At 46.7% G+C, this 22,690-nt stretch overlaps 1 protein-coding gene across 1 annotated transcript in view; it reads left to right on the forward strand.

Moving 5' to 3' along the window:
- The window catches only part of Map1b (microtubule associated protein 1B), a 94,277-nt gene that overhangs the window by 53,227 nt on the left and 18,360 nt on the right, over positions 1–22,690 (forward strand). The window contains exons 3-4 of the mRNA XM_075976226.1: positions 14,518–14,600; positions 16,900–17,040. Of these exons, the coding sequence (XP_075832341.1) occupies positions 14,518–14,600; positions 16,900–17,040 (224 nt within the window). The remainder of the gene's footprint in view (positions 1–14,517; positions 14,601–16,899; positions 17,041–22,690) is intronic.

The raw sequence follows: 22,690 nt of genomic DNA on the forward strand, positions 1-22,690 counted from the left end.
AAGTCCTCTTTTTTTTTCAGCAATTTGGTACATATGTCATGGACCATATACTGCTGTATTGCTGGGTTTTGAATACCATGGGAAAACCTTGATAGGTTTAAACCAAAGAATAGGAACCAGGAAAGCTAACTCTTTAGAACTAGAATGACATTTGGTCAGGTAATGACTTTTTAACAACTTAATGACTTTTCGATGTACTCTGCCTTGGCCCCTTTATCAAAGAAATAGTCATATGCCCTATTCTAATTCTTTGTCAATCACCAACTGATAATTTTCTCCCACTGATTTGATCATTTTTGCCTTCTTACACCCATTGTAGCTGGAGTCTTGCTGATATACCCTCATTTCTTGACACATAGAGCTTCTTAGTATATACGTATTACTGTACAAACTGCTGAGTGGATTTTTAAAGCATAATGATTAGATCATGTTTCACTCAAGTCATCAGATCAAGCATCTATAACAAACCAGGATTTCAGAAGGATATGTATCAGGTTACTGGCTCAGTTGGCAAAGTGCTGAGTTTGGGTCATTAGCATCCACGTAAAAAGCAGGGATGGGGCCGGAGATGACCGGGTTTGATTGTTCACAATAACCCGTGACTCCAGCTGCAGGGTGATCCCATAGCTGTCTTCCAAGAGCCCTTCTAGCTGCATGCATGTTACACACTGCCAAGAAAGCATGTGCCTATTGGAAGATGAGGTGGCCGAGCATGCCAAGAAGTGCCACAGAGGGGATTTTCTAAGTGGCCACCAGTGGACCTGGGCAGGAGCTCATGGCATTGGGAATCTTTTCCATAACTCTGATGTCCCACCAACTGTTAGAGAAAGGCGTTATTATGGGCAATATTTCGTATGGCTCAAGCTCACTTGTTTCAAGATCCAAGGTTTATAGAGCTGGCAAGGGGACTTTAACCGAGGTTTGCTGGCTGCAGTCCCAAGCTCTGAAATTCTAGACTACAACAGCCTGACTATGGCTGGGAAAATAGAAGAAAAACTGCAACATCTAGAGGTCCTATCTCAGCACATCAGGCCTCAGTGAGCTTTTCGTGTTCTACACCAGAGCGTAAGGAGAAAAAAAAAAGCACTCAGAGCCATTCTGGCATTTGATAGTTATGGGCAAGAGGAATATTCCACAACCCTGTTATATGATAGGCATACGATTGTAAAAATGCATATGATTTTGATCCAAAGCATATTGCATGCTCTGTTCTCCCTCTTCCAACTGAACCAAGGTCTGCTGATACTCAGAGCTGTGTCACCTTTAGAAAGGTCCAAGACATTGTCTCAAGAGTTGTTTCCTTCACCTTCCCAGCTAACTTTTCTGTCATCTAATGCCGGCAAGACTTGGTGATAACTAAAGCCCCGTGAGCCCTTCCCTAGAGCCTGCCCCCCAGGAAGCTAGTGGTGACCCAGCTTGTCTCTATGACTATTCTCCGATGATGTTTAAAGGGAAATTTGAGCCTCGGCAGCAGTGGCTGGCCTTGTTCCAGGCCCAAAACTGAATTAAAACCTCATTAAGTACTTAGTAAGGAAGGCTGTGTAGTGGCTGCCTGAGAAGCTGCAAGCTGCGGAAGAGAAGGGGTGAGCGTCGCCAGTTGGTAAATGGCAGGCTGTGAGCTGGGCGGGGCAGGCCAGGAAACAAGACAAAACAGGGCCTCTCTGCTCTGCCATGCAGACATGTTTGTGAGTCTGTCTGATTGGTTCAGCCCCATAATGCATGCTAATTGCTAGATTTCCTTTTTTTCTTTTTCTTAATTTGTATCCAAGGGAAATGCTCAGTATGAAAGCTCCAAAACCAACGAGCAAAACAGAAATGCCAACATGTAGAGTTTAGAGGACTCAAAGGAGAAACAAAGAGAAATAGAGGCTCTGGGTTTGCAAGATGGCTTCCATTGTGCTGCCCAGTGCCCTGACCCCGTGCAAACCTGGCCGGCTGTCAGTGAGCCGTGGAGGCGAGCCCCTATATGCTGCTGCTCTTACAGCGGCGAGTTCAGTTTGGGGATTTGTGAATTGGATTTTTTTTCAAACTAAAAGGAAAAACTCAGAAGCCTAGAATGAACAAAGGTAGGGTAAAAACCCAGAGATATTTTACTATTAGATGCCAGGTTGGATTTGGCTGAGCAAGAAGAGCTGGTAGATTTAGCTGGGGAGGTTGTTCTGCTGGATTTTACTCTCTGTGTCCACTAAGAATGACCTCATGGGGGCTGGAGAGATGGCTCAGAGGTTAAGAGCACTGACTGCTCCTCCAAAGGTCCTGAGTTCAATTCCCAGCAACCACATGGTGGCTTACAACCATCTATAAATGAGATCTGGTGCCCTCTTCTGGTGTGCAGGCAGAACACTGTATACATTAAAAAAAAAAAAAAGAATGACCTCATGCACAGGGCTCAGCATTTCCTGCGGCAGAGTTTTTGAAGACATGGTCAGAGCAGGCTAACTTGTGGATTTGTTGTGTGGTCTTCTCCCGTGTTTATTTAATAGAGGGCTATGCCAGGCACAAGCCTTTGATCCCAGCACTTGGGAGGCAGAAGCAGGCAGATCTCTGCGAATCTAAAGCCAGTCTGGTCTACATAGTGGGTTCCAGGACAGTTAGGGATATTTAAAAAGACTATGCTTAAAAAATATAAACAAACAAGCAAACAGACAAATAAATAAATGGCTAACCCTCCACCCCAGGCTTTCTGTTCTTGAAGCTTCTCAGGTCTCTAAAAAGGGTACCTCTTTCTCTCAGTTGTCTAGGACAGTATACAGAGTAGAAAGGCCAACTAGATATGAGGAAAAGATTTATTAATTCCTGACTTAGAATAAATAAGAGGAGGATAATAAGGAGGAAAACACACAAGCAATTGCGGGATTTCGTGTTTATACGTGAGCTTAGCCCAGGAAGAGATGGGACATGCAGGTACGGAGGCCTTGAATGTCTGTCCACGGGCCTTGGATTTCGAGGACACATTTAAAGATGGAAAAACACACTTGGGACTCACTCAAACCCAACTGAGATAAGTTGATCATCAGGCTGCAGGGAGGCATTTGGTTCCCCATATAGAAAGCACAACTTAGGGTAAAGAGCAGGGCAGCTGAGTGGTCTGTAGACTCCTTTGGTTCTAGGAGCAGAAGGCCAAGGTCATGGAGCACTGGGTGTACTTGTCTGGGTAGCCACGTATCCAGTCATGAATGAATACCGCCAGTGCACATTGGTGGCGAGGTACATGCTGGGCCCATGTACGTCTAAGTTAACCTCTTCCTTTGAACGAGTCAGTCTATAAGCAAACACAGCAAGCAGGCAACAGAAGTTACATTCCTTGGAGGTGGGCTGTGGAGGTTTGAATAGGTATGCTCCCCCGTCCCCCGCCCCAGACTTGTGTGTTTGAGTGCTTGACCCACAGGGAATGACACTACTAGGCGGTATGGCCTTGTTGGGGGGAAGTGTGTCACTTTTGAGGTCTCATGCTCAAGCTATGCACAATGTGGCATGCAGTCTCCTTCTGCTGCCTGTAGATCACGATACAGAACTCTCGGCCCCTTCTCCAGCACCGTGTCTGGCTGCACGCCCCTGTGCTTTTTTCCGTGACAGTAATAGACTAAACTCTGGACTGTAAGCCAGGCTCCATATAATGTTTTCCTTTATAAGAGTCGCTGTGGCCATGGTGTGTCTTCACAGCAATAGAAACCCTAACTAAGACATGGGCCGAGACTGTGTGTGAAGTAGCTGTAGAGATGGTCAGATTTAGGTATGGATGAACCCAGGAGCCACTTGTATGTCACTTGTTACGGACAGTGGCCTCTGGGACATTATTTCAGTTGGGTAAAGGTCTTTGAGTCTCACCCTTCTAGGGCAAGCTCTTGAGTCTAAAAGACCCTTCCTGTTGGGCCATGAGATGGGTTGCTGCCATTGCAGGTGGTTTTACTCACTTGGTCTTTACTAGGAAAAAAAATCTGGCTCATGAGGTTAGCGATTGGGTCAGTGGGTAGAGTGCTCGCTTGACACACTCTGAGATAGAGACAGGAGAACCAAGAATTCAAGGTCATCCTCAGCTGCATAGTGACTTGGAGGTTAGCCTGGCATACATTAGATCCTGTCTCAAAACAGAACAGAAACAAGCAAACCAAATCCAGATCAAATTATTTCTCCATGGTCAAGAACCAAAGACTTGCCCAGGATGGGTAATTGTTAGAATCTAGGTTTAATGTGTGTTCTGTTCTCTATCTGTATTTTTCCTTTTTCTTTTTTTCCTCTTCAACTGCCAAATACTAACAAGGACTAACACAGTTTTTATTTTAAAGGCAGATGGGTTTGGGGATGGGTAGCTTCATGTTAATTTGGTTTTGAGAACAACAGAAGAGGATTTCAATAGGTCAGCCGTTTCCTTGGATTTAATCAATGGCTGGAGTTTTGGGTGGCAAATTAAATGTCAGATAAACCTATCAAAGGATTCCAAGAATCAATAGGTAGTATGAAAAGCTAATTGAGCCTTTAATGATCACATTTTATCCAAGGGAAATAATTCTAGCAGTGTGTTCAGACAATAAGTAAATAACAGAGGAAAACAATGTAAAGATGGTTTTAATGGGGCTGCTCACTGCGTTCTTATTGATCACCAGAGCAGCCGTTGTCACAGCGTTGGGTTTCTCTAAGAAGGGGCACAGGTCCATCTGAACCCACCTGTGAGTTTGCAGAAGGGCAGAACTCCGGCCTCCTGAATCAGAATGCCTCAGGGTGGGCCGCGCATAGGAGAATCTTCGGCAGGCCTGTGTATTAACCTATCAGAGTGTTTATGGAGGTCAAACCAAGAGGGTTTGGGGTTGAATTTGAATGTCAGATATGAGTTCTCAGCAGGTTACTTGGTGTCTGGAATGCTCTGCCTCAATGCTGTGTTTTCAAGCAGGCTTGAGTTTGGCCTTAGAACTCTCTGTACTTACAGGTTACCTTGTGTGGGGTGAAGAGAAGAGAAGAGCCTGGGAGTACACGGTCCCTTTGTTTACTCCAGTGCCTCCATCAGCCCTTTCCTGCCTTTGCCTGCCCTTTAATTATGGGCATTTCTCAAGACTGTAATCAGGGAGCGGCATGTAGCACTCGGCAACAGTATCAACTAGAAATAGACTCAGATCTGGCTCTGTCTGTGACCCAAGCTTCCGATCCAGGTTTCTATCTGTTGCTGGACATAGCCACCATGGGGCTGTCAAATGCAGCACAGGGCATCTGAAACTGACCGTCTGCCTTTGCTATCTGCCTCCCTCCCTCCCTCCTTTCTTCCCCCTAAAACTCTCTCTCCCCATTCCTCCCCAAACCCAACACTTTTAAGACGGTGTCTCACAGTTGAACATGACCTGTAATCTGAAGCACTCAGGAGACTCATGAGGTGGGAAGATTGTGAGTTTAGGAACCAAGTGGCCTTGTTTGAGGCTAGCCTGGGCTAGGTATAGTAAAAACCAGTCTAAAAAATGAAATGAGCCGGGTGGTGGTGGTGCAAGCCTTTAACCCAGCACTCGGGAGGCAGAGGCAGGAGGATCTCTGTGAGTTCAAAGCTAGCCTGGTAGCCGGGCGGTGGTGGCGCATGCCTTTAATCCCAGCACTCGGGAGGCAGAAGCAGGCGGATCTCTGTGAGTTCGAGGCCAGCCTGGTCTACAAGAGCTAGTTCCAGGACAGGCTCCAAAACCACAGAGAAACCCTGTCTCGAAAAACCAAAAAAAAAAAAAAAGCTAGCCTGGTTTACAAGAGTGAGTTCCAGGATAGGCTTCAAAGTTACAGAGAAACCCTGTCTTGAAAAACCAAATAAATAAATAAATGAATAAATAAAAATAAAAAAATGAAATGAAATGATAAAGTGGTAACCCAGTCCCTGATCTGGCCTGGGCTCTGGTCCTCACACCATGGACATCACAGCCCTGGGTTTTAAATTCCTCATCCTCACCTATAAAATGGTAGGTGTGTCTTCCCAACAGGGCTCAACAGTTGATAGAGATGATGAACTAAAGAGCGTAGCTCAATGTTTGACCTAGGGCAGGTATTCAATACATCATGGCCACTATTATTATCTATCCCTTTATCAAATATTGATTGAACTCCTGCTGTGTATGAGACACTGTTTCAGAGTTAGGTTTCCTGAGTTAAGAGGTGCTCAGAATGCAAGTCTCCCTGTGAAGCTGTACTCCCCTCAGGACAGAAGCAATGCCCTTCACAGTTTAACTCACGGCAAGAATACCTCCCATCTTCGGGAAAGAGGAAAGGACTCCATGCTTGCCGGAGGAGCTAGATGGTTTAATTTTGTTTGTTTTTAGAGGGCTTGAGCTCACCGGCCCCACCTCACGCAGCCCTAGGAGGTAGGCTCAGAGGCTTGGAACAGACTTACCACAGTGAACACAGAGGAAAGCACATTGGGAGTGCTGTAGTTCGCTGTGACTGTTGATATGTTTTAGTGAGCTCAACATCGTTCAAATGAACCTGAACATGGTAGACATATCTCTAATAGATGTGCCTCAAAATATCCGTACTATCCATGCACTGCTGGTGATAGGACTCGGGGGTTGGCCTGTCTCTCTCAGCTAGTGCCCATCGTGAGTGTTGTTTGTTCTCCTTTAGGTGAGCTCCAGGGAGCTGATTTCATCTATGTGATTGATTTTTATTTCTTCCTTCTGCCAATTGTTCACTTCTGATACTTGACAATTTGCCTTGAGGCTTGGAAAACCTAGTGCTAGGGACACACAAAGAAACTCTGTCTCAAAACACACACACACACACACACACACACACAAAATAAAATGAAAGAAAACCTAGCGAAGGTGTTCTGGACATGGCGTCAAATGCCTGCGATCTTAAGTATTCAAGAGGCTAAGACAGGAGGATCATGAGTTGGAGGCTAGCTTGAGCTACATGGCAAAACTCTGGCTCTAAAACCAGAAGGCTAGAGAGAGGACTCGGTGGGTAAGAGCGCTAGCTCTTCTTGCAGAGGACCATAGTTCGGTTCCCAGCACCCAAGTCAGGCAGCTCACAGCCACCTACAACTCCAGCTCCAGGAGAGCCACTGCCCTCTTCTGACTGCCCCAGGCATGCGCACATACCTGTGCATAAATATGTGTAGACATGCACATATGCATACATATACATCAATAAGAGAAGAGAAGACAGTTTAGGGGAGGTGGTGGGAGGAAGAAATTAAAAAAACAAAAGAAGAACCCAGGAAAAGGACAGAGGTGAGAGAAAGAACATGGCAGAAGATTGTGAATGTAAGAGTCTTGCAAAGGGAATAGAAGCCACTACCCCTGCAAGTTCTGCTTTTGGTGCTCAGTTGAGACATGAGGTAATGTAGAATGTCAAACAAGGATTCTCTTTTCCAGAAGGTGAAAAGCCAACCTGTTGTATCCAGAAGGCTGGGTGGTTTCTATATACTTGGACCAGTTTGGGACAGAGAACCTTGGGAGTCAGGGGCTTTAGTTATTTGTCTCCATGTTGGAGACACAAAGAGTCCACGAGGGCAGAGCACTCAAGGGAAGAATGGTTTGAAGACCCAGCGACCATGGAAACCAAGACCAAAGCAAATGATAGCGAGGAAGAAAAACAGCAGCAAGGGAGTGTAGGGAGAATGAGATACAGACTCAAATCATTGAATGGTCTGCAACTCCAAAAACCAAGGTGATGAAATCAAGTGACATTACTCCCAAGCACTGATCAGCTTTCTTACATTAAAAAATATGCCCCGAATTTGTGTACAGTGGGTTTTTATTTGTTTAAATTTTAATTCTCTTGAAAAGCAAATGGCCAGAATTTGAAGAGCAATATGGTTCTCAAGACTATACCTCAGAGCTGAAACATCAGAAACAAAAAATTCATTTTCAACAACCAAAAAAAAAAAGAGTCATTTCTGGGACTATTAGAGGGGAGGGTGGGAGAGAACTTGGCTGACCATTCAGCAGAAACAACCCGGTAGGAAGATTGATCAAGGCATCCAGCAGGCCTTGGACAACTGTCAACTGGCCCACACTGTGTGTTAACCTCTTACAAAGGGAAATCTTGGCATTACACTTGGGCAACCTTTATTTTGGGCAAATGAATTAGGAGAATGAAGGAACGGAATACTGTCACATCCCTGACCTTGGCCAGGAGTGAGATGTTGGGCAAGTCGTTAGACCCCAGGCTTGTGGTCTAAGAAGAGGAGAAAATATTTGCACTTAGGATGTCTTATGGGTCTTAGGAGACTTATACACACACACACACACACACACACACACACACACACACACACACACACCCCAGCCAAGACCAAATGCTTAGCTCTCCTACATCACTCTCTATGTTTAAGGTTTGATTGCTCTGTTCTTGGGATAGACTTTCAGCCCCTTTGACCCAGGTAGATTGACACCTACCACATGAAAGGTTCTCTTAGTCAACCATGACTATGACGTCAGCCTGTCTACTGGATTATGCTTGTACTGCTCGTTACCTGTGGTCCCCATTCCCTCTGAGATACCAGGCTAGAAAAGGGTTTTTTTTTTTTTTTTTTGCCATGCCTAAGGCTGAACGGGAGAATTAGAAGAGATGGACAAGCTGATTTGATATGAAAGGGCCTTGGAGAAATCAGACTCCCTATGGGGTAAGAGGTTTTGTCTCCCCAGAGGGAAGCTGCATCATTTCCTGGTAACGGTTGGCTTTCTGTTTTCTGTGCTGGAGCCTTTGGTCTTTGGGGATCCTGGCAATCAGGAGATACCAAGTCCCCCAGCACCTTTGTTTTCCCAAGTTCCTCAGAAGTAATAATAAAGATTTCATGTCTGCCCTGCCTTGTGGTCACGTGTCTCTAGGCTGAGGCGATTTCTTGCTCTAGGGAACAAGGTGGCATTGCTTGTTCCCAGGATGTCTCAGCGTCTCCTCTAGATACGTCTTCCCGTCTCTAACCATGAGTGCAAGGGAATGGGATCTGCTAATTGTGGCCTCTCAGAAGTCCACTGTTACTGGGTAACCCCCATGTTTACCCACTCTGTCTTGTTTTCCTGTTCAGAAACACGGGTGGAGCAGAGGTCCTCAGGGGCCCACCTTGGACCTTTCGCAACTTTCTGTGTGGCTTCCTTGCTTGCCAGCACCACCCCTTCCCTGTGAGGGATGTTTAGGGACAGTTCCTGCTCAGCCAGGGCTTGCTCTCCTTCCAGAGTTAATTCCTGCCATACCAACTCCGTGTCTCTTTAAACTGACCACACATTTGCCCTGCATATTATGTGGGTTCCTCGAGTAAGGAGGCCTGGTTATGGTTTTAAATCAAAAGCGGTTAGTAAAAGCTGCCTGGAGACCTGTAGGCAATTACCGACCACAGGTCTGTCATTACCATGCCTGTGAAGTACGCCTCTTGTATCTTGCCTTTATCTATTTAACTAAACTTGACTGGCATAGTATTTTTAGGGCCAGGGTTTGAGGCGAGAGGCTTTCTCTCCACAGCCCTACTGTGGTAGATAGGTGGGGTGAAAGGCCGGAAGCGTTCTTTCCGCACCTCCCTCCCTGTGTTAACACCCATGGGTAGTCAAGGTCCTTGAATGATTAGACCTTACGTTTGACTAAACACTCTCAGCCCTTTAGCTCACATATTTCCCAGTGTAACCCTAGGATGTTTTTTACAATAGGGGTCTATCTAGTGTGGTTCACAAGGCTAGGTGCCTTTCCCAAAAAGAGGCACTCTAGGTTTTAGCTGGAAAAGGCTGAGAGAGGTAATTGGCAAAGGTGCGACAATGCGGGGAACTGGCAGAGGAAGGGAAGGAAAAGGCAAAAGGGCTTTTTCCTTGCTGGAGACCCCTGACTGCCATCTTGACTGTCGGTGATTCAGGACCCTCTTCATCTTTTCCCTATCATACAATTTAATAAATAGAAGTTGTTCAAATAAAGTTCTGGCTTATAATCGTTGAAAGGGAATTCAGGATGGGTCTTGTGCTCATAAGAACAACTTAGATGCTTTTAGCAGTTCTGTGTCCAGCAGGAGACGTTGATGCTCTGGCCTAAACTGAGGATGCTGTGGGGTTGCTCTGCCTCCATCAAGGATGCTACAGTCTCCCAGTTATTATATTGTGGGCTCTGTGTGTGGGAGAGAAGACCTATCCCTGCATAAAAGATGGTTCTAGGTTTCTTTTCTTTCTTTCTCTCTCTCTCTCTCTCTCTCTCTCTCTCTCTCTCTCTCTCTCTCTTTCTTTCTTTCTTTTTTCCTTGAGACAGGGTCTTGGGTAGTCCCAAGTGGCTTTGAATCCAATAGGTAGTCAAGAAGGATCTTGGATTTCTGGTCCTCTAGCCTCCATCTCTGAAGTGATGGGATTACAGTCATGCACCATCGTGATCCAGTTTATGCAGTGCTGAAGATCAAACCTAGGTCTTTAGTGTATGCGAGACAAACGTTCTATCAGCTGAACTACATCCCAGCCCAGGCTCTGTGTGGCTGTCCTCAGTGATGAATCTGCCTGAATTTTGCCATAGTCGGCCTCTGAAACCCAGGAGAGAGCCTCTACTTTGCATGTTACACTTGTGCTGCGAGGAAAATCTTAAACTCCCTGAAGGGATCCCTAAGTATCGTAGATGCACAGAATTGTCAATTTTAGCTTAAGAGATTAAAAAAAAATCACCTAGATGTAGTGAAACAAAGCACCCAGAACAGCCCAACTTTAAAAGACATATAGATCCAATTAATAGATCAGATTTTCAAAATGGAAAAAAAAACCCAGCAATAACTGGAAAGTATGGCTGGTTTGAATTTCAAATACAGCTCTAGGAGACCACAGACACAAAAGCCCCATTGTCTGAAGGGCCCCGCTGCTGCAAGGGGTCCTCGTCCTCTTTTGATGCCAAAGTGAAGCAGACCCTTTGTCACACAGTGACCTTCCCTGCTGCCCCCACCTCACCAGTTCGACCCTCATGGCTATGTGGGATTTTGGGGAGGGAAGACTTCAAAGACACGTATGGAAACTGAGTGATACAACTCCATCACTTCATGCCTAGCCGCCACAATGCTGAGGAGGGTTAGCTATTCATGGGGTACCCCTTGGTTTCTTTATGAGGTGTCTATGGGGAAGACAGACAAGAGGGTGAGGAGAGAGGCTGGGAACTTCTTTTCTGAAGCAACTGAATGGGACCTTTACAGGCAAGGGTGGTGGCTTCTCCCTCAGAATGCCTGGCCCTCTTCCCAGTGTGAGACATTCCCCAAATATGCGGCTTTGTGAGCGTCTCAGCTGCCAGGGCAGACAGCCGCCTGCTGCCAGAGAGCGGGCACCCACGGGATGCTGGGTGTGGGGGCCTGACAGGTTCCTCAGCCAGGGCCTTGGCCTTGCCAAATGCTGGAGAGGCCTGACTTCTGCGTAAGAGTCTTGATAAATCTGGACAACATTCCAGCCGAGACAAGAGTTGGAAGCTTCTCCGGCTGCCTTTATATCCCTTTCTGCATTCGGATCAACTCTATAAAGAGGCGTCTTGGTGCACCAGCGTTGTCAGTTTGTCCCTCGGGTACTTGCAAAGATGGGGAGACGATGATTAGCTGAATTCCTGCGCAGACTGCTCTGAAAATGACTTAGGAAAAGTGGAGGTGGCCATCGACTGTTTCTTGGCATTTGTTTTGTTTGTAAGCGAGGAAGTCAAGGAGGAAGGAGAAAGTTCTTCCTGGTGGATGGTAAGAAGCTCCTGGCAGGGAGCGGCTGGAGACCTCTCTCGGGATAGCTGGACTATGTGGGCAGGAGTGTGGCTGTGTCGCCTGCTGTCTCTTTGGAAGGGTACAGTCAGCGGCATTGTGAGCAGCAGAGACAGGGGGCTCCATTAGGGGGCTCTGGGGAAGGGGTTGATTCTGCAAACCTTGCTTTTGTTTGTTGCTGTGTCTTCCTACAGACACAGTTAATAGACTTGTGCTGTCTGGTGCTCTGGGTACTCACACCAAAGATGTGATGAAGAAATAGCCTTTTATATCCTGGTTTTAAGTGTCAGCTTCATGTTGCCTCAAGTTCATGTCTTCAAAGGCCCTGAAGTCTTTGTTCCAAGGAGGCCACAGAGGGAAGGACTTACAGACCATTGATCAAGGATGGATTTGTGCGATTTTTTTAACTTTATCATCTGTTTATTTGAATTGTCTTTGCTTTAGCTTTAAGGGTGCATGGTTGTCAAAAAGGGAAAACAACCAAAAAGCTAAAAAAGCAATTTTTAAATTAATTACAAAGTCTGGTATTCATACTAAAGGAACTTCATTTTCCATGGTTTAGCATCTTTTTTCATGAGCCTCATGCCCAAGCTGTTAACGCTGTTCTTATTTGGAGTTCCTTTGCCACCAGTCCTTTGGAGTCGGACATTGCATGCTTCCCCTTAATCTTCCTTTGCTGTGTCTAGCTGCTCTGCCCCACCTGGCCGCTGAGTAGTCTCTGATGACGTCTTGCTTCTTTGAGTACATCTCCGGTTTTATTCTGTTGATCTTTGTCTGAGCTCTTCTTCAGCGCTTGATGATGTCCCTTTTGTCAAATCCCCGTCCTATACTTGGCATCACAGGGTGTGGTAATCCAGTCGGGATCTCAAGTCAGGCAAACTGGGGCTAAATCCTGTCTCGACCAGCTGCTTATTGTGGAGTTTTGAGCTACTCCTCTTGGTCTTCAGCACTAGCGGGTGATGGTCCTGGTGCCACGTGGGAGAGCTCTTGAGGGGATTTGATGGAATTGTGCATGTCTCAGAACTGTGCTTGGCAGCATTGTTGTTTAGTGTGGACTGCTCCTCTGCCCGGTTAGAGTTCGCTGGTAAATATTACTGATAGGAAAAGCAAGAATGACCAATAATGTTGACATGATAAGAATGTCGCTGTGCAGATGCTTCCGTTTTCTCTGATCCTTGATGATACAAGGGGAGAACTCTAGCCAAGCCGTGCATGGGACTGCCTCCTTTCTAACTGCTTGACTGAGGTAGTGTCCAAACCATGCCCCTCACCCATGTTCTCTCCAGGGACTTGTCTGCCACGTTCATTTCTCATCTTGGGGTAAGATATGTATAAAGAAAACTTTGCCATTTAACTTTTTTTAATGTACAACTCAGGAGTGACCATCACACCCACAATGTCATGTAAACCATCACTTCCATTTCAAAATGTTTTCATTACCCCAAACATGAAATAATACCCATTAAACAATAGCTCCCTAATTCCCCTTCCTTTAGTCTCTGGTGTCTACTAATCTCCCCTTAGAGTTTGAATTTACCTACTCTGGACATTTGATGGAAATGAAATCATGTTTTATTTGCTTGTTGTGTCCGGCTCTTTGCATTGTAGTGTTGTATGCTCTAGGCTCATCCTTGTAACATTATCAGAGCTTCATTTTCCCTATGCTTGGCTAGTGTGAGAAGACCACACTTCATCCAGCCACCTATGGACAGACGCTCAGGTTGTTTTTACCTTCTGGCTACTAAAATAAAGCTGTAATTAACATTAGCATAAAAATATTTGTCCAAGTTTCTGCTTTCAAATTGCAACAAATGGAACGGCTAGGCCACTCGTGATTCTATGGACGGACCCTAGGTCTAGTTTTCGTTTTCCTTTTGTGTTTTTCTCTGTTGGTGTCTCCCCGGATTTTCCTCTTTCCCCCCCATCTTCCAAGCTTCATTGTGCTTCTAAACAACAGACATGTTTCCCCTCCCAACCACGTGGCTTCCTCCTGCATTTCTGAGGGACTGCCTTCTCTGTCCCTTGTTTGCTGGTAGAGCGTGCATCAGCGAGGCTGGCCACATCCCCTCAAGTCTTTCATCTCCCTGTCAAGGCAGGGTAGTATTTGGAGAAAGCCATAGGTCTCTGCTGACTTAAGGCGGAGGCTGGCCAGCCTCGGGATGGTCCTCTAAGGAGTAGGAGATCAAAGGCCCGGCAGAGTGCTTCCTCAAACAGGCTCCCTCATCCCAAACCACACCTTGCTTTTTTGTTCTCCATCCAGTTTGTCTTGGCGGGCAACTCGGCCACCCTGGCCTGTGGGAGGGCTGGTTCTCCACTTCTCATATGCCCACAGTTTCTACACTTTTCTCCAAGCAAGCGAATTAATCAGTGAATACCCCAACAGCCCGTGAGCCTGCCTCAGACGGCCATTCTGGCTGCTGGGCTCATTGTGAGCCAGCTTTCTGGCCGTCATTCATTTTACAATGAGGCTCCTGATTAATCTCCACGCAGTTCTCACCAGAAGAAAGGCCGTTAGGGAGAAACATCCCCAATTACCATGAGAAAGGAAATGTCAAGAGCCCCGTTGAGTTTTCCTGGCATCCCTCCCTGGTCTCTGATGAAAACCCCTGCCATTGGGTCAGGAGGCTGCCTAGCATGCACCATGAAAGACCCAGTGTGAGAGCCTGGGGACCCAGGCTACGCCAATATAGCCCCGAGTTCAGCCTGTAGCGTGTACGTGTACACCCTCTTGCTCGGCCGCACCCACTGGGTTTCCCAGTTTCCAGGGCCACATCTGAGCTGAAAATTCCTCTGCTGTCCCAGAAGCAGGCAAACAGCTTCCGTCTGGAAAAGCTAACGGGCTCTTCTTTGTGTGTGTGTGTTTGTGCCTTCAGGACAAAAGATTCTCCATCACCGCAGCGACGTCTTAGAAACAGTCGTCCTGATCAACCCTTCGGATGAAGCAGTCAGCACCGAGGTGAGCATTCAGTTCTGTGAGGTCTTCATTAGAACCTCACAGGATGGAGGCTTGACTGACCAGGGGGTCTGGGTAGGTGGCTAGAGAGGAATGCAAGTGGGGGAAGTCCCAGGTTCTAGGATACCCAGAGTCTGGCTCTCTGCGTCTAGTATCACCTCAGAAAGCTTCTTACAGTCAGGACACACTGGGTAGTGCCGGCCGGAAGCGTGTTGGTGGATGGGTGTAGTACAATTGGGGACATGCATTGGGTATGTTGTTGCCAGAATGCGAGGGAGCAGGAATGTCGCAGGGATGGAACTCGGAAGATTAGTATCCTAGGAGCTCCCCTTTCCAGAGCGATCCAGGCCGGCCCTCAGCCACAGTTGGAAGGCAGGCCAGCACAAGCATCAGAAACATGGTCTCTAGCCCAGGCCAAATTGTCTGGCTTCATCAGCTAAGGTCTGCCGCTTACAAGCTGGCGGCCTCTGTCAAGTTATCTTGCTGCCTCGGCTCACGACTCTGTGCAGAGGAGATCATAACAGCCCCTGCATTAAATGTCCCTCCTTGTGTTTTGAAGTGCTCGGGGCTCAGGCAGAGCGGCACACGGTGGCTAAGATGTACATGATAGGCCATCTGTATCATTAGCATCACGTGAAATGATTGTAGAGCGAGTAACTGGGGAGTTTCAGGGCCCATCGTGACATAAGGATTTCATCCCTCAGGCCAAGAATTGCTAGAGCGCTTTTCCCATCTCCTTGGAGATGGAGTTGCTTCTTGGACATTAAAGTAGCCAAAGGTCCTGGCAGGATCAGTGCTGTGGTGTCTTTTGCCCATGCTTTAGCAACTCTGACTGTACGGTTTTTCAAAGTGGGGTATGACTCATAAGCCGTAGAATCCATCTACTGAAAGTATGTAATTTTGTGATTTTTTTTAAAAAGAACATTTATAAACTTGAACAGATACGATCACAATCTAACTCTAAAACATGTCTGTCACTCCCTAAAATGTCCATAACACACTATCGGTCACTCCACTGCCCCTTGGCTTCTGCACACCCCTATTTTTTTCTCTCATTTCAGACATTTCATATATGTGACATCACACAAACGTGGCCTTTTATGTTCAGCTTAGCTTACTTAGCTTAATTGCTTCAAGATTCAGTGTTGTGGTAGCATCCGTCAGCTCTGCACCCCTTTTGATGGTTGTATAGTACCCTCTTGAGTACATATACCACATCTGATCTTTCATGTCTTAGCTGCTGGCACATAGGTGGCTTCCACTTTGGGGCCATCACAATCAGCTTGATTTGACCTACTTCTGTCTGCAAAAGCTCTGACAATCCATTAAGGCATGAAATTGTGTTAAGCATTGGGATGGCAATTTCTGTCACAAAAAAAAAGAGCTGGAGGATTATTATATGTCCAGGCAGACTACTTAGAATAACCCTGAGAAAAGGAAAAATAAAAGAAAAAAGAAAGCTGGGGGGAGGCGAAATCCAGGCTGGTCTGTGGATCAGATGAAGCTGAGAAACATTTAGATATGCTTGTTTTTCCAGGAGTGGCCTGTAGGGGTCTTGGGCCAGGGTCGTGGTCTGTTTAGTTTTGAATTCCCGCCAGTGCAGAACATGATGTGGGCCACAAATTATGTGCTAAATATTCACAGACTGGGTTCAGAACCTTGGTACCGAGGGTGCTGTTTCTCCGGAGGACCGTTGGCTCCCTGCCACCCATAGCTCCCTGAGAGTTCTTTCGCACAGACTCTTTTCAATTCAGTCCCCCAGCTTGCCATCCCCCGGGTCGCCTTTTCTTTGTGTTCCAATGCCAGGCACCTTGCTGCTACTTCTGGAGTCTGCATTTGGCATGGCGTGCTTGCACTGTGGCTTGAATCCCGGGTAGAGATGGATGACTTTGAGGCCCTGCTTGGAAACATGTCTTTTCTGAGGATAGCTGGGGGGCCTGGAGTGACATATCCTGGCCTCAGAGGTTGCAGGCGCCTAGCAGACACTTTGTAACAGCTGTGGAACAAATGCGGGCCAGCTGTGGAGACTGCTTTGAAAAGAGGAGGAAACTCGGGGGAGAAAGTCAACACCCACTTCTGTGGGCTCACTATTAACCACGATGATTAATTTTATGAAGAACTCCTACAGCCAAGGCTCTGTCCAACACTACCTGCTCCCACTCTCTGCTGAAGAAATTAGACTCGTGGAATGAGCGTGTTCGACTGGCAATAAGCTTCAGGCATGGTCCTGGTGCTGGGACACCGGGACTGGCGATCACTCTCTGCACCCTCACTTACGCTCTGCGCCTGCGCTGTGTTTCAGGTGCGCTTGATGATCACTGACGCAGCCCGCCATAAACTGCTGGTGCTCACGGGACAGTGCTTTGAGAACACTGGAGAGCTCATTCTGCAGTCAGGCTCTTTCTCCTTCCAGAACTTCATAGAGATTTTCACCGATCAAGAGGTGAGTTCCGCACAGCGTGTCCAGATGTGTGTGGGAAGGCAGGAGGGGCCTCTTTGAAATAAGCAAAACTATGATCCAAAATGACTTGGGCCTGGTCTAGATCACAGTTCCAATCGGCGGATGGTTGGAACCACTGTGCTGGAGACAGTGGGCAGTGGGAGCCATTGCTGGGTGCTGGAAACAGGTGGGCAGTGGGAGCCATTGCCGGGGTGCTGGAGACAGTGGACAGTGGGAACCATTGCCGGGGTGCTGGAGACAGTGGACAGTGGGAACCATTGCCGGGGTGCTGGAGACAGTGGACAGTGGGAACCATTGCCGGGGTGCTGGAGACAGTGGACAGTGGGAACCATTGCCGGGGTGCTGGAGACAGTGGACAGTGGGAACCATTGCCGGGGTGCTGGAGACAGTGGACAGTGGGAACCATTGCCGGGGTGCTGGAGACAGGTGGGCAGTGGGAGCCATTGCTGGGGTGCTGGAGACAGTGGGGCAGTGGGAACCATTGCCGGGGTGCTGGAGACAGTGGACAGTGGGAACCATTGCCGGGGTGCTGGAGACAGTGGACAGTGGGAACCATTGCCGGGGTGCTGGAGACAGTGGACAGTGGGAACCATTGCTGGGGTGCTGGAGACAGTGGGCAGTGGCAGCGTGGGAATGATCAGCATCTACAGATGGCAGAAGTGCTGGAGATGGTGGAAAGGCTAGCACTCCGGAGGAAACCCAGCTTTGCTGTTTTCTGAGAGACTTCTCCAGGATGTCCCTACCTTTATCTCTGTTAGGACTTATGCCACTTTTCCTGGCCTGGTTCCTTCTGATTTCTCTTACTTCTAATGACTGGACCCTATGTTTAGGGTGATGCAGTGTGAAAAGCTGGGGGGGAGGAGTACAGTGGAAGGGAGAGTGGGCTGAGGGATGTGCTGGCAGGAGTTACCCCAGCCATTTAGCTAGGTCTCCCTGAGCCTTGGTGTCTCACTTGCGTTGGGAGGGGCTGTGTGTTTTGTCTTCCTGCATTTAAGCTTCCTCAGCACTGCATTTCACAGCAAGGTCTTGCTGAGCTTTTCCGTCTCTCAGCCAAGTGCCCTACTTCATTCGGTTCCTCCCGGAGGCCCTGGTAAATGACACAACAGTTTCCCTCTCCACACACCGGAGGGGTAGACAGCACAGAACCGTGAAAGGAACATTTTTTTACTTAGCGTGTGGAACCGCAGCTCTTTCAGAGGGTGTGAGGTCATCTGTACCTGGAGGCACATAGCACCAGCTCAGCGGAGTGAGAAAGATCCCTGACTGGCAAGTGCTCTTTGTGCAGAGGCCTCTGGGCTCACAGCTGGCCTGTCTTCCCACTTGAAGGAAGGAGCTTTGTCTGTGTCTTTCTCCCGCGCTGTGTTCTCTCTTCCTCCGGGGCTGAGCCAAACACCCTGATGTATCACACCCACATTGCTCAATTATCCTGAAATGCTGAGAGAAAGAGCTCAGAGTTTCCCTATTTGGACTGCCCTGAAATTGGTGAATAGTCTCCACAATGCCAGCTCTCTTTCAAGATCATGTTCTTCGATCATGTGCTACGAAGGGCACTCGGGCCTTTGTCTGGCATTTCAGATGTCAGCATCTTGTCCCAGGGAGGGGAGCGGGCTGTAGAGACCTGGAAGTGGCCCCGGTGTCACGTTGGGCTCTGCTGGTAAGCTCAGCTCAGCTCTGAGGCCTGGGCTTATTTACGTGCACGTGGGCCTTCTTGCATTCCTGTTCGGTTCTGCAGTTCCTTCCTAGTGTTTGCTTTCTGAACACATCATGGGTTTGGTTTTCTGCCGTGAGAGCCAAACAAGGGAAATGTGTGAGGAAAAGCATTTTATCATCACCAAGATTTTACATAAGGAGGTATCACGTGCCACTCATCTGGATAAGAAATAATTTTTTAAAGTTGCTACTTAAATCACTTCTAAAAGTTGTGGAAATGGAGGTATTTTTACAATGAGCTGTGCATATGCCCAATTTTACCATTGATTATAAAAAAAAAGTCTTATCTAAAGAATTCACGTTCGATAGAAGGGGCAACTTTTCTAGGGTCTGTAATCATAAAGTTGGATGCTAATCTTATTACAGCTGGGTAACCATCCTTGAGGCCCCGGATGCTCATATTCTCCTCTCCTACCCCACCTTCTCCGTAGGAAGTCATGCTCAGTGCACACAAAAGGACCGGCAGAGCTTTCTCTCATAGACTAGATTGTTAATCTTAGGGTGATGGGGGACGGTGAGGCATGGGGGGGAATGTGCATTTCATGCTTGCCTTCCTGCCAAACCAATGGAACTCAGTCTGTGTTTCTTTTGCCTCAACATTGAAGAAAGGATTCCACAGCTAAAGGGGATTAAAAATTCCTAGACTAGGGGCTGGAGAAATGGTTCAGTGATTAAGAGCACTGGCTGCTCTTTCAGAGGACCCAGGTTCAATTCTCAGCACACACATGGCAGCTGACAACTTTCTGAAAGATTCCAGTGTCAGGGGACCCAATACCTTCTCCTCGCCTCCTAGGGCATTGTGTGTGCTTGCTACACAGATAGACCGGCATGCAGGAAATTTTTTAAAATGACTAGACTAGACCAAGGGCTGTTCCTGTTTGGAGCTATGATGACTTGCTGTGACCTGGGAAAAAGGCTTGCAGAATGACTCAGTGAGACTTCTTGCTGCATTTCTCCAACCTGGAAACATACTAGTCAACTGAAAAAGAACCAGAAACATGACATTAGAAAAGCAAACATTTCTAGGAACATCTTTCAACCCCTCCATAGGAAAGATTTTTCTTCTAAGGACAGACTTTGGTCCCGTGTCCACCTGCACTTTCCGTTTATTCCCTGGATTAATCATCTTTGGTTTTACTCTGAGTTATCTCTCAAATGCAGAAGGTCCTGTGTGTCCCCTCTCACAGTGGGACTGGAGGAAATTCAAGCTTCTAGCACTGGTCACTCTTTGACACCTTGGAGGTTTCAGACAGGTGAATATTTGAGCCGAGCTAAGAAACGTTGACTTGTCTAGAGATACTCGTTTCTAATCCATTTGTGTGATATACATGTTTAAAGCTCAGAAGACAGATGCTGTACTCTAGAGAGAGAAGCATCCAGAACTTTAGAGGTTAAAGTCAAAGAGAAGGATCCAGTAAGAGGGACTTGTTTCAGAAGTTTTGCTTGTTTAATTAGGTTGCTCTAAAATATCACAGTTTGGGTAGGGGCTGTAGCTCCATGGTAGAGCGCCTGCCTAGCATTCCCAAGCTCTTGGGTTTGACAATCAGCATCAACACACTCAGAAAAAGAGAGAGAGAGGGAGAGGGAGAGAGAGAGAACACAAACACATACATACATACATACATACATACATACATACATACATACATACGAATTGTTGGGTATACTGACCTAACCTAGACACCATCATATTCCAGAAAGTCATGTGACCAGATTAGGGTCTTTCAAGTCAGTAATTTGTACAGTTTCCAGTCCAAGGCTTTGAGGCATTTTGCAACTTAACATAATATGGAGATTCCCATTAAGAATAAGAAAGCCCATTATTAATACACTTTTAAAGTACAGCACTTCAATAGCGGACCAAGCTAGTGAGGGACCTTGAAGTTTAAGCTTCTTTGGCTTCATGTAAATCCATTTGATTGTCAGCTAAAATCCCCTGAGGTTTTTCAGGGATATTATCATTAAGCCACGTCTTCCAATCCCATCCTTTACTTTGCTGGCTTGTTGAACCTTACATTTATCTCTTTAGAATGCCGCCCTCTTCCCAGTTGCCTTGGCATTATGTCCTCAAGTCCAAAGCTTTCATAAACACCTCAGTTTTACCATCCCTCATCTGTTATGCCTCTCATTTTGGAGCCGTGCGCAGATTTGACCTGCATCCCGCTCTGTTTTCATGCTACTCAGTGCTCAGTAGAACAGACGTGAGCCTTGATGCCGCCTATCACAGACCTTCCTCTAGGGTGACACTAAGGAACGCTACTTACGTGGCAACCTATAAACCCACCTAATTCTGCTATCACACTGTTCCAAGACCCTGTTAAATGTCTTGCCAAAACCCAGAGATAACTGTCTACAATAGTTCCTCTCAGCTGAGCAAATCTCTTAGTCAAAAAAGGATCTACAATTAGAAGTCTGTGCTTTCGAAATTAAAATCTTGTTTTGTTTATCTCTAGTAAAACCCCTTTATTCCTTTATCCTCCTTCCTCTCTCAGAGTGCCTGCATTTAATAGAAAAGGCAATTAACAAAAAAGAGATGATTTTTCTCCAAAGCAGTATTTCCCCCACTCATGTCTGCCATCCATCTTTGTAAGACACAGTAACAGTCTCTGTGTTTGATAAGCCTCAGCAGGCACTTGTCACCACCGAAGACAAAGACATCATGTGTTGAATTGATCAAATCAAGTGCAGTATGACCTAGTGTACTGAGTCTCTTTATATACTGGGGAAACAACGATACCTAAAACAAAGGTAGAGAAAATGTTTTGGTAACTAGAAGCTTTCATTGTAAAAGGGTTTGCTGAATGGTTTTTATTACTATTCACCTGACTTCCAGTTCATTTGGAAGCAGCCCCGGTTTCAAAGAGCGAGTCCTCATTTCCTTCCTACTGCCAGCCTCCTCAAGTCATTCCTACTGATCCCACCATTCACTGAGTAAGCATCACCACGGACTGGGCATTTAAAGTCACCCGTTGCCCTTGAATCCTGTCCTCATCGTGATACTTGTTGCACAAGCCTGGAGCTGGGCTATGGAAAAACACAGGGGCTTCAGTTCTGTCGGGCAGCCCCAAGGACGCTGTGGTGGCCTCCTGTCTCCTGCCCTATCCCGTCTGTCTCCTTGATTGGCTCTCTCTAATTCTTGTCCTTATGTTCTTGTCTCTGCGGGTACAGCATGCTGGTGTTTTCCCAGAGTGATTAGATTTCCGCTCTCTGGATTGCTTTCCTGATCTCATTAAATCTTAGTTTTCTATCCAGTGATGACCGTTGGCTGTCTTCCATGCTCTGCCACTTCCTCAGAATCCTCCGCAGCCTTATTTAAGTCATTTCCTGCATTTCATAGGAACTCCCTGGGGACAGGTGAGGAGCTGGAAAGTAGGATAATATCCTCAAGCCTTTATACTTTTTCCTTGAATTAGGTGACTGTATATTTCATATTAAAAAGTTACAAATTGGGGACCGAAGAGATGGCTCAGCAGTTAAGAGAGCTGATAGCTCTTTCAGAGGAACAGACTCAGTTCTGTTCCCAGCAGCTGCATGGTGGTTCTCGCCATTTTCTGCCCTTCATAAGCACTAGACACGCATGTGGTGTACATACATACGTGCAGACAAAATACTCATGCATATAAAAGAAAAATAAATACATCTAAAAACACATTTAAGTCATTAACGTAAGTTAATAATGGAATACTCCCACACACACACAGCTGGACTCTACCTTCACTTTGCTTCAGCTCAACTAGACTGGATCTCAAAGATTAAAATGAGCCCAACTTAGTTTTACATTTCCACTGTAAAAGACATAGCAGTGTGAATTATTCTTGACTTGCCCTCTGAAATGTAAATATGATTAGTTCTCATTGACTCTGTGTGAAAGTTAGGAAGGAGGGAACCTTTATTGTGCTGAAATCATGGTGACGAGGTCTAT

This window comes from Microtus pennsylvanicus, chromosome 6 (assembly GCF_037038515.1).
Source record: "Microtus pennsylvanicus isolate mMicPen1 chromosome 6, mMicPen1.hap1, whole genome shotgun sequence".
NCBI lineage: Eukaryota > Metazoa > Chordata > Mammalia > Rodentia > Cricetidae > Microtus > Microtus pennsylvanicus.